The 12,441-nt window shown below is 25.0% G+C and overlaps 1 protein-coding gene across 1 annotated transcript; it reads right to left on the bottom strand.

Moving 5' to 3' along the window:
- Positions 1-537: 537 nt before the first annotated feature.
- On the bottom strand, positions 538-11,214 carry LOC145828779 (rhodopsin, GQ-coupled-like). Its single transcript, XM_082936530.1, has 6 exons — positions 11,033-11,214; positions 8,876-9,012; positions 6,312-6,477; positions 3,673-3,833; positions 2,973-3,187; positions 538-696 (listed from the first exon to the last, which is right to left on the bottom strand). Exons 1-6 carry the CDS (start codon positions 11,212-11,214, stop codon positions 538-540), a joined length of 1,020 nt encoding a protein of 339 aa, XP_082792656.1.
- Between the last annotated feature and the right edge of the window lie 1,227 nt (positions 11,215-12,441).

The raw sequence follows: 12,441 nt of genomic DNA, 5'->3' as shown, positions 1-12,441 counted from the left end.
ATACTTAGTGAGTGATAGTAAGTATCATGTATATTGGATTGTAAATTTTTATGTTTGAAAAACTTTAAGTTTTAGATTATAATTTTGCTTTTCTCTAGTTTTTAAGTGTTACTCGTAACAAATAGTCAACCAAAAAAAAAAAGTTTTTAACCAAAACTCAATGCGCCCCAAATCTCTACCGAAACAAAACATTCTGCAACATGGTTCAATAATGAACATGTTTTAAGTCGGCTTTATCGAATGTGCAACCAGGTCACTTAGTTGCAAGGAAGCACAATAAATTACTACGTCGTTGCACGATCTGCAAAAAAATTTTTATGCGCAAACAATATACTAAGAGCGTGACCATATGCTTAGTTGTGACCGCCGAAGACTAAAAAATAACTGTACAAAAGTGTTACTTGCGCATAGAAGTATTGTTGTTTAGGTGTTTTAGTAAAAAAAAAGCGTTTATGTTATAAACACTGACAGGGGAGACGCATTTGCTCAGCTGAAAAGTTCTTAATAGAAAAAAAAAACACTTTTTGTTCAAAGTTTTCAATCGTCATCAAGCTCTGCACCTTGGTCTTTTCCGAAAAGTTTCCCCTTCAGGTACTTTTTGAAGTCGGGATGGCCGTAAGCGTACACAAGCGCGTTGGTTGTCGACGAGGTTTTCGCTGCGATCGAAGCTGCAAGCTGAATTTCACCTGTTACTTCCTGTGAAAATAAAAGCAGAATTTTTATAATATTCTTATAAGGTTTACCCGTGTTTTTCATTTGTTTATTCTATTAGCTTTTAAAATTATTTGACAAGTTTAAACTTGAACGTTGTTCTCCAAGTGTAAATAGTAAAGAAGTAGAAACATTAAACTAGTTTATTGTATTTGTAATAAAAATATTTTTTTTTTACTCATTGTGAAAGGCTGTGTTTTTCATTCGAGTATCTTTTTCATTTGTATCCTAATACAATAATCATTTTTCTCCAGCTTTGTAACTTTTAGAGTTAAGAAATTAAAACAATTAAGTTCGCATAAACGGTGTAAAATCAAAAAAGTCAGTTAAAGTAGCTTGTTAGTAGTTATTAACGTATATTAAAAACAGTTTGTTTGTATAGATCAGCATATTTTTATTTTTATAAAAGGAACTTCGACTAAAAGAGAATGTGGTGAAAGTGCTCCTAAAATAGCATCTAGAAAATGTTTACAGTTTATTTCTCTCATTTACGTACTAAGGAAGTCCAATTTATTTATAAAAATGTCAGTGTTTATCAAAAAAAAAAGACTTCCTTTTTAACTTTTCAACCAATCAAAAGAGACTGAAATAAAAAATTTTAAAAATGATTGGTAGTAAAAGAAAATGATAATTCGTTTGTACTGTAACTAACTATTTTAATATTTTTATTAACAACTATAACAAAATAAACGAGTTAAATTTAAACAGTTATCCATGCTTAGTTTAATACCAAAACCTTAAATGAGATTTTCTGCGTTATGAAATAAATGTTTTACTAAATAAATTCATATTAGGAGCTAACTGCTTTTCATTTTTATTTAAAACGTAAAAAGTTTCAAAAAAAGTTCTATTTGTTTTGTATACATTCTGTAATTATTTTAAATACACATTTTTAATAACTAAAATTCATCAGTCTTTAACTTTATGTTTTTGTTTTTAATTTTACTAAGTAGTTTTTAAGAATACCTCTTTAGAAATTTTTAGTTGTTTAGAGAATCAGCTAAAAACTTTTTATAAAAATATAGAATTAGAACAATAAACACTCTCACAATAGTTCTGCTTTTGTTAAATAAACTTTTTGTAACTGCTAAAAACACTACAAAAAACGTAATTAAGTCCAGCAACTAAAATTGAGTGTTTTCGATAACACATTTTACATAAAATATAAACATTAACTTACTTTATGGTTTACAATAAACAACAATTAGAATTGTAAACTAACATCATACTTATTTTTACGCAACAAAGGTTTTGCGTTGAAAGTAAAAACTTTAGAGCTGCTTAATAAAGGTTTATATATAAGTAAAAAATACTTGTATTAACTTTTACAGAGTTCAGAGAAAACATTATACCACTTTCTATGTGTGAATGTAAACAAAAAGCATGTTTGATAAACGCGAACCAGTAACTTAAAAGCCCTGTTCACACTACATGATATAAATAATAAATGAAACATATTTTTTTTTGTTTTTGTAGTTAAAAAACATAGAGAAAGTATTGCTTATTACTGAAGATTAACTGAAATAATAGCATAACGTGAAACAAAGTTTAAAACTGTAACATATGTTTAGTAAAATTATTTAAGTAAAGTACAAAAACTATAATTATAACGAACCATTTTAAACAGCATAGCAAAGCCTCTATAGCAATGATAGCTTGTAAATAAAGCCAAAGAAAATACAAAAGCACTAACATATTAAGATGTAAATAAGCACATACGTTTACAAATAAAACACTATAAAAAAGTATTTGAAAAAACTTGGTCAAACATTAAAATGTTGAAAACAGCAACAAATATATTACACAAACACAAATTCACACTAATTAAAAAAAAAATTATTCAATAATTTTGCAAATTTAGTTAAGTTGTGTAAAAAATTATCTTTTATTTATATTTATTTCTGAGGATAATTCGATATTAAAACATTAAACTTGTAATTATGTAAAACAATGTCTGTTTTATTTTAGAAATAAACTCATACTACAAATAAAAGATAACACAAAAAACGATTTTAAAAAACATTTATTTTTTTTTAACTATTAATTTATAATAAATACAAAAAGGAAACTAAGATACCTGACTGTAGATATAAACGCAATGGTGACAATTAATTAAAATGTAAAACAAAAACCACCTGTTTTGCTAATTAAACAAAATAAGTAAAAAACGAAACATCTTTTAGCAATATTGAAAAAAGTCTTGATTTTTATTTTAAAAATAAATATATACATATTTTCATAAATTAAAAAAACAAACTAACGTATCCGAGTGCGGATATGAACGCGATAGTGGCGTATGGCGTCCAACCGGCCACGAAAGCCATGACTGCCTTCACCGTGGTCCTGAACAGCTTGCTGTTCCGCTGCCGGTCCTTCTCCCGCCTCGCCGTCGTCTTCTCGTGACTCAACTGTGACGTAACATTGCGGAAGGTGCGCGCGATCATGACGTAACAGAAGGTTATGGCCAGCAGGGGCGCTGTTGTAAGTATTTTATATCATAATGTACAGGGTGTTTTTAGTTTAATATGTAGCAGAAAAAGTTGTAAGCTAGATGATGGTCGTGATAAGCTTCAGAATCAACTGTCAATGTTTTAGTTGGTTTAAAGAACTGTTTTTACGCGTGCAAATTTACAAGCATTACAAATCAATTGATTCTATCACTTGTAGAATTAGAATTGTGTAAAAACGTTAACATAGACAATGTATTTAGTTGTAAAAACTACTTAACTTTAGTCTTTTTTTTTATACTAAGTTTAAAAATGATAAAAAAAAATTTATTTAATTAATTTTAATTTCTACTACCATAACTTGCCTAAATATTTTTTTAAGAAATCATATAATTGATTATTTAATCTTTGGAGTTTAAAATTTTCAAGTGAAAAACTTTGAATTTACTTTTCATCGTAAACAGTAAAAAATATTTAGTAGATTAGTTATAGTTAAACGACAATTTCAACTGACCGATGAAGCCACAAGTCACGATGAAAACAACGAAGACCACAGTTGAAGTGTCACTTTCAGTTGAAACGTCGCTTTGGTAGTAGTTGAAAGTGCAGTGAATGTGAAGTTTGTCGTAAGCGAACTCGCCGAAACCAAAGTAGGGTAGTGCCGACAGCAAGCCACTATGTTAAAATAAAACTATTGAAGTAATTATTATTTGAATTAAGTAGGTTTAAAAATTATATTTAATTCAAACATTTAAATTTATCGTATGTATATCTATAATTACTTTTATGCTTATAGTCGTAAAGTTCATAAACATATAGTATAAAGGTTTGTAGTTCTTTAAATAAACACAAAACTACTAAGCGGTATTTAGGTTATATCAAAAAGCAAACTAAAAGAAAATAACTAACAAGTATATTTAAGTTAAAATACTTAAAAATATATCAGGAAAAATTCTAGTACGTAAGTTTGTTAACCTTGGAACACATCATTAACTTAAACACTAATAAAATTAAATTTAATTTTTAAGTTAAAAAAACATTAAGATTTATAAGCTTAAAATGTTTCATTTTTTAAATAAGCTTTATTAGTTGCTATTTTAAAATTAAACAAAGAATAAATACGACTAAAAACAAAAACAAGTATTTCAATAACTTCGTTTGAAATATATTTATTTCAAAATAATGATGCAGATCTTAAATGAAATGTTTAATTAGTCGTAAATTTAGAATAATGTTTAGTTCTTGTTTTTAATTGTAGTTACATAAATATTAAATCTTGCTATTAAGCTCTAGTCTATTATATTTCTTTTTTGTAAAAAAAAAACAAGTTTTATTTGAAAATATTTATATTATGACTTTCTATTGTATGAACTAAACAAAGTTGAAAGTTAAATTAAAATATTCAAGTCAATAACTGTATAAGTTATTTATTTCAACTAACAATACGGCTTAAAGAAAAAAATATTTAATATTAGTTTTAAAACAAGCTGTTTTAAACAAACTAAATTTCAGAATTTTTTCTAAACAAGAGACATATTTTGATAACTGATAAAACTTCATTAATGTTCTTGTAAACTTTGTGTGTTTTATTTTTGTAAACCGTGTAGAAAATAAAAATGATTAATTTTTTATCTGAATTGTTGTATGGCTATTTATCTGTAAGTTAACATTTTTATTTAAATATTTTCTATTATAGTTTTAAAACTTTTTAAATAGCAATTATATATCAATGTTAACATGAAGTTATACAAATTGTCCTGGACAAGACGTTAAAAGATATCCAAATAGTGTATAACTCGATAAGTGAAAGGTTCTTACGTGCACCAGGTCTTATGTTCAACAGCTTTAAGCGCTGATGTTTTCGTTCAGTAAACAATACAATATTAGCTTGTTTTATGTAAATACAAATAAATTAAATTATTTAAGAAGTCATACTTTATTTTAAGTTTAGTTTTTAAAAGCTAAAGTTTAATGATGTCAATGTCGAGTAGTTTATTAAGATTTACTCAAGTTAAATAAAATATAATTTAGAAAAAACTTTTACCTTTTACCAATATAAAGGTGCTTGGGTTTACCAATTTTTTCTTTGCATTACAGAAAAAAAATTACAATTTTTTAACCTTCGAAAATAAAATTGTTTGCAGTATAAAAAACTTTATTTGAGTTTAATAAGTTCTCGAAAGAAAACATTAAAATATATCTTTACATTTAGAATAACTACTTCCAAAACACGTTTTATTCATTGCAGTTTTACAGTTTATAACTATTTACGTCTGAAACGTAAAACTGTTTTGATGTTTTTTCTTTATATTTTTATTAGGCTAATGACATGAATAATTTATTTTATCAGTAAACTGTGTTTAGAGTTTACACAAACCATTATTACAGCTAAATATTTACGTGTTTAGGATTTTACAAATTATTTCTTTATTTTTGTACATATACGTATGTTACTTATAAATATTAATTAAACTATGAACTCTATCGTTAATGCTTAACTTGATGAGTTTAAAAGTTATATAAGTTGAAAAAAAAGTACTATATCTAAAAATATATTTTTTTTAAATATGAACGTTTAAAAAAAAATTTACATGAAATAAAAATGATTTTTTTTAATGTCCAGAATTGAATAAAACCTAAACTTTAATTTTTTGCTCTAACCTTAATATTATTGTTGTTGTAAACTGCTTAACAATTGAAAATTATATATAATGTAATTTTGTAGATGTTTTAAAAACTTTAAGTTTTATGTGAATCAAAAAGTTTTATACTAAAATACTGTATATCAGTCTAACGTTGTGTAAAAAATACCAAAAAAATACCAAAGTAAAGTAGTCATTTATTTTATCCTTACTTGAACGCGACTTAAGCTTAAATACGATTCTTGTTTATTGTTTTTAAATAATTACTAAAGTATACGAGCATACAAGATTGAAACTAGTTTTTATCTTTCGGGATTAAAAAGGTGTTAGTTGTAATTTAATTGCGTGCTTTACCGAATATTGTTTACAAATTTGTAATTTTATAAAGGTAATTTTAGATAAGACTGTTGACAGCTATTTGTAGGACGAAAGAATAATGGTTTATCAAAGCGAAAGTTTAAGCTAAATAAAAAATAGAGCTTATTTTAACTATTAGAAAGAAAAAACTAACGCTGCAGTCCATACGAAAGCGAGTTTTGCCGCCGAAGCGAAAAATTCTGGTTGATACTGCCCCCTGTGGCACCTTGTGATCTTGTGCCTCTCCACTGCGATGCTGGCCAGCGTGTATATCTGCGCATACGCGAACCATCCGTCCATGAATGCTTGTTGGTGGCATGCTGGTTGAAATAGTCACAAGTTTACTGTTTTTTTAAAGTTAAACTTTTAATTTTACATGATTGATATATTATCAATACATAACTGTAACTTTAAAATGTATTGTTTTGTAAAAAGTTAAATACTTGAATCATTTTGGTTATTTTAGTCATTAACTTTATTATGACATTTTTTTGTATTCATTTGAAAGTGCTCCTAAGCTGTTAATTATTATGTAGGCGCTTGATGTTGGTATTTTTAGTGGAAAGTTTAAACTCATTGATCGAATTTAGTTAAGACAAGTAGTTTTGAAAATTATTTAGACATTTTTGTGGCTATAACATTTATTGAAAAAAACAAAAAAGAACACTAAAACAGTAAATTTGTAATTTAAACATACCTAGAAAAACATTACTAAAAAAAACAGTTTTATAAAATGTGTAAATACCACAAAAAAGCTAAAGTAGTAAGCAAACAAGCAGTAAACAAATAAAATACTTTTGATAACACAGTTAAATAGTAAAACTACGTTAAAGGTTTTACTATTTTATTTTAAAATAATTACGTAATTAATATGACGTTATTTTCTTTTAACTAGAACAAACAATTCAGAAACTGACTGCTAACTGTTTTATTTTTTCTATTTGTTCAGCGCAATATGTACTTAGTAAGGAAAAGCTTAACTTTTAGCCTTAGCGTGGTTGTAAAATACCTAAAAGTTTTGAAACTAAATTAGTCAAACTAAGTATTATTAATTTAGCTTTTACGACTTGTAAAAAAAACATGCAGTATTTTCAACAGTATACGTATGTACTTTGTTGTAACTACAAAAGCTTTTACTAGTTTGTTAATTCTAAATATTCAGTTTTTAATTACTACTTTAATAGTTATTACTAAAATATCTACTTTGTTTGATAAAAATTACTTAGTTTTCACATTTATTTCATAATATCAAAACAAACTATAAAACAATTATATTTGTTATAGTAACATAAATTTTAAATTAATAGCGCTTATTTTAACTTTTTAAAACTGATGGTAAATTTTATTTTATTTTATTGTCGTTTATATATAAAGTATTTGAGATAATTTTATATTATTATAAGAGTTTAAAAGATAAATTCTCTTTGCTTGCGTTGAAAAATTTTAATACTCAATTAACAGCAACGCGGCATAAAACTAAAGCAAAAAAATAAATTATAAAGTGTTTAATTTAATATGTAGCTTAAGTTTTTATCTAAATTACTTAATGAGACAAAATTTCATAATATTCAAAACTTTTTTTTCTAAATGTTTTTCTTTAGAAATTTACCTAAAGATAACAGAGTTTTTAAAAATAAAAACAAATTAAAAACAGCTTTAACACTTGAATAATAAAAATAAGTACAACTACTAGTTGTTAATGTTTTTTAAATTTAAGGAAATAAATTTGTTCTGATATTTGTTAACTTTATTTTTATGAATGCGTTCAACTCAAGATCTTAAACATTTTAAATTTCGTGACTTCTATAAAAAAATTTTTTATATCATATTAAACAACATTGTATCACAAGATATAAAAACATAAAACAAAGCTTCCGTGTAGCAAAAGCTTAAAACTAAGTATAAAAATAAATAAATATTTAGAGAAATTGTTATTGTAAAACTGTTGTGCAATAGTTTTTAGTATTTTTGTATAGTTTATTTTAATATTGTATTTTGTTACCAAATAACCTTTACCTCCTTTGTCAATTTCAATTTTTTTTTTCAACTATTACAAAAACATAATAAACACTAGATTATTCATATCTTATTGTAATTTTATTGTTACAAGATTACATAAATGTTAACACTTTTAAAGTGCAATTAGATCGTGTATAACAACTTTACTTGCGGTTACAAACTACAACATGGTGATCAAAAGGCAAGACAACTTCACATAAAAGAAAATATTTAGTTTTTACATCAACGTATTGTTTTTAAGGATTTTTAAGAAATGCAAGCACTACAAAATGCCTTTTTGTGGTTTAATTAATCAATGTTTTTTTTAAGTAGTTTTTTTTAATAATATATAAAAGCTTTTTTACTCCAAGGTTTCTAGAGCATTTAAAAAAGATCTATGAGTTATGCTGAAAACTATTACTACTACTTTTGAAAATAATATATTTAATAATATGTACAAAATATAAAAGTACAAAGCTGGTTAAAATAGTTGTATAACAAATTCAAAGATTGTTTTCTTTTATAAGCTTTACAATGCACGTTTAAAAATACTTAAATAACCAAAATTTGAAAAACTTTACTTAACTTAAGATAACAAGTTTTTATTCCTACCAACAGTCTAGGTTTAGATTAACTTATGTCATAATTTTAAAAAAGCTAAACATTCTAGTATGTGTTAAAAGAATCTAACAATTTATCAATTAAGAATTGTAAACATACCGTTTTGAGTGAATACTGTTCTACGGTTTATGCAGGACTTAACGACAAACGGCAGTTGAAAATTAATTCCGATATTTGCAAATACCAGCGACAGAAGGTTGAAGTTGATCAATTGCTTCCTACGCGAGTTGAACACCCTGGAAAAAAACTGATAAGAAATTGAGCTTTTTGCAAGAATTCATTGCGCTATTGCAAAAAATAAGAGTTTAAATATGAAGAAATGTTAGTCGATTACTACGTATGTTAGATAATTTTGTAATTCATATAAAAACTTTTGAAAACAGTCATTTTTTAATAACTTTAGACACTTAGTTTATAGTTTTTTTTTGTATTTAGAAAACCTGGTGAATATGTACACAGAATATAACTTTAAAGGTGGTAAAAAAATCAGTTTTAAATATTTTCAAACTTCTTTAAATTTTAAACTTAATATATTACCCTAAATAAGCTTAACACATTCTGATGTTTAAAATTAATAATCTTAAGTATTGATTATTGAATATATAAAAAACTTTGCGACAATAATGTAAACGTTATATAATGTAGACTTAGTGCTTTTAAAACATATTTAGTTTTAAATATACTTCGATAATCTCTTTTTGTTTTAAACTTAATTTTTATTTAGGAAGCTATAAGATAATCAAACTGAGAGAAATTAAAAAATGTATATACTACTTAAGAAAGGAAACCATATTAATTCGTTAATTATTAATGCTGTGCCGTAATATAAATTGTAAAAATAAAGAATATGTCTAGACAAAGATTAGAGAAATCATATTATTCAAAATTTTCACATCTGAAGTAAATAAAACTTAGAAGAGCAAAACAACAAAATTTATTATATAAAATCAAAAAATCAATTTTTTTCTTCAAAAGCTGAAAGAAATATGAAGTTATTGTTACTTGAGTAAAGGATTATGTACATGAATAAAGTTTTAAGAACCTATATGTAAATACGTCAAAACAATTAAAGTTTGTAACATTTTGATAACAACAAGCTATTTTAGAATAAACAAACATAATATTTTCAAGTTAAAATCATAAAAGCGTAGCAGTCGGATACTTTAAATATTTAAAACAGGTTTTTAAAACTATTTTCTACAACCGCACACTTAATAGGTTATAAAATGTAGTCGCCCCTTTTATAAAACATTGTCCCTTTACTGGTTAAATAAATATTTTATATTTTATCCCGTACTAGTTATTGACCGCTAGTAACCTCCAACTGTAAGGCGATATCGCCCGCTGTGGAAAACCTTGATTTCAATAAAGCGGTATAAGGTAAAATTTCACTTAACGGAAAGTTATTTTTTTCTAAGTGTAAACGTTTAGTTAACTTTTATTACTAGCACATCCTTTATTTTATTAAAGTAGTCTGTTTAAAAGAAAAACTTAAAGCTTACTAACTTCATTTCAGTTTGTTGAGAATAATAAAACTCAAAATTGAACAAAAAGAAAACCACCTTTTCAGACTAAATATAATTGAAGTTATTGTTTGCTTGTCTAAAATACTCAATCGAATCTGAAGCAAAAACTAACTTCGCAGCTTAGAGAAAAAAACAAGTTTTTTCTTCGACATTGTAAATGTTTAGTTTTTTGATGATAAAATTAAAGTAAAGTAGAAGAGTAATAAAATGTTATGTTTTTGATAAATAGCTTAAATTAAAAACTATTTAAATATGCTTATTTGCAAAATCAAGTTTATTTCAATCTTAGACATTTATAACAATTAACTTTTATAGACCACATATTTTTCAAAATATTGCTTAATACAAAAAAAAACGAATAAATTTATTTTTAACAAACCTAAAGTGTATATAAACAATATCGTCAATATAGCAAATAAATATTTTTATCTAGTCGAAAAATATTTTGTAAACATATAAAACAGTACGGTCAACATCTATTAAAATATGAATTAAAAATATTAGATAACCGAGATAACAGGTTCTAGAGTCTAGACAATGGTTTTTTGAACATATAAAACTACAAAAATTAATTATACTTTAATTGCAAATTAGAGCTAATACAAAATCTAAAAAACACTAAAATAAGATGTTCTTCAACAGTAAACCTCTACAAATTTGTGAATATATGAGAAAGCTAATAGAGAATTTTTATTCTTTTAATTTAAAATAAACAACAAAACAAACGTACTTTGTGAATAAAACCAAAATCACCAAGTTCACAACGCAACCAACAATTGCTACAATCGTCATAAAAACCGCGAAAAAATCTAGAATAACGGATTGTAATTGGTTAACAGGCATATCAGTTGAATTTGATTGGCTGACAGGCGCTTCAGTGAAGAACGATGCATTCCTCACCAGGTTTGACATTTCAAAGAAAACAAATAAAACAAACTTGTAAAGTTTTAATTAAAGAAAAAGGTAGTTTGACTAAACACAATCTTGCACTTCGGAGAAAAACATCTGAAAATGTTGATTTTGCACAAAAGAGATATTGCTGTATTTTACTTTTTTTCATGTATTTCTCTTATTTTTTTCTAGTGGTTTTTACGTAATTTTTCGGCTTATAACTAACACAAACTAAATTATATTTCAAAATTTCAATCACTTTTTTGTTTGATTTTTAATTTGTTTAAGAAATCGAAGTACAATTACTTTTAATGATAAGTCAAACAAGTAGAAATGGAGTTCTTAATTAAAAGACACCATTATTAAAGATTTTTTTTTACTTTTAATATATTTATAAATACACGATAAACTATATATACTAATATATAATTTTTTTTATAAAAATAAAAACAAAGTTTTTCTGTTGATTTTGTTTAAAAAAAAGTAATTAATTAAGAGCTCTTAAAAAAACACTTATCATGTCAATTATAAATTACAACACTCTTAATGTTTTTGAAAAACAAAAAAATATTTAGGACTTTTGTCGTTTCTATTTGTTACTATTTTTTTACTACACTTAATAGATTTTTTTTATGACTCTAGTTGTTAATCAGACAATTTTAGCTCTCAACTTCCAGGACGTAGAGTGATTTTTTTTTATTCATATCACAAACAATATTTCGCTCAATGAGCTCGTACATAAGTATGAACTAATCCAAAGAAAAGACTCATCAAACTATCATATAAACAAGATAATAAAAAAGGTTAAAAGTTAACTAGGAACTATACTTCCTTCAAATTTCATACTCAATAACAAGTCATTTAAATAAAATTTATTTGTTTGAGAAGAACTGGATATAAAAAAACCAACAGTAGTTTCTTCATTATCTAAGTTATAAATTAGAATTATCAATTTAGTTAAATTCACTTTATTCAAGGTGGCAGGTGCAAAAACGTGGAATACTAGTTTGTCTAATATTTCAAACGGTGTTTTAGTTTTATTTAAAGTTAACATTGGTCTTCTATTTGTTTTCAACTTAGATAAAAATAATCTTTATACAAGAAAAAATCAAACTGTAAAACAAAATTGTCAAACAAGCTCTCAGTTTACTAAATAATGTTATAATTGTTTTAACAACAATTACATAAATCCATGTAAGCAATTTAGAAATAATATTTTCGTTAAACATTTCAAAATGTTTGTAAAAT

This window comes from Thalia democratica, chromosome 2, assembly GCF_965202585.1.
Source record: "Thalia democratica chromosome 2, ktThaDemo2.hap1.1, whole genome shotgun sequence".
NCBI lineage: Eukaryota > Metazoa > Chordata > Thaliacea > Salpida > Salpidae > Thalia > Thalia democratica.
Note: the sequence above shows the minus strand (reverse complement) of the source record. Positions and strands in the feature narration are given on the sequence as shown.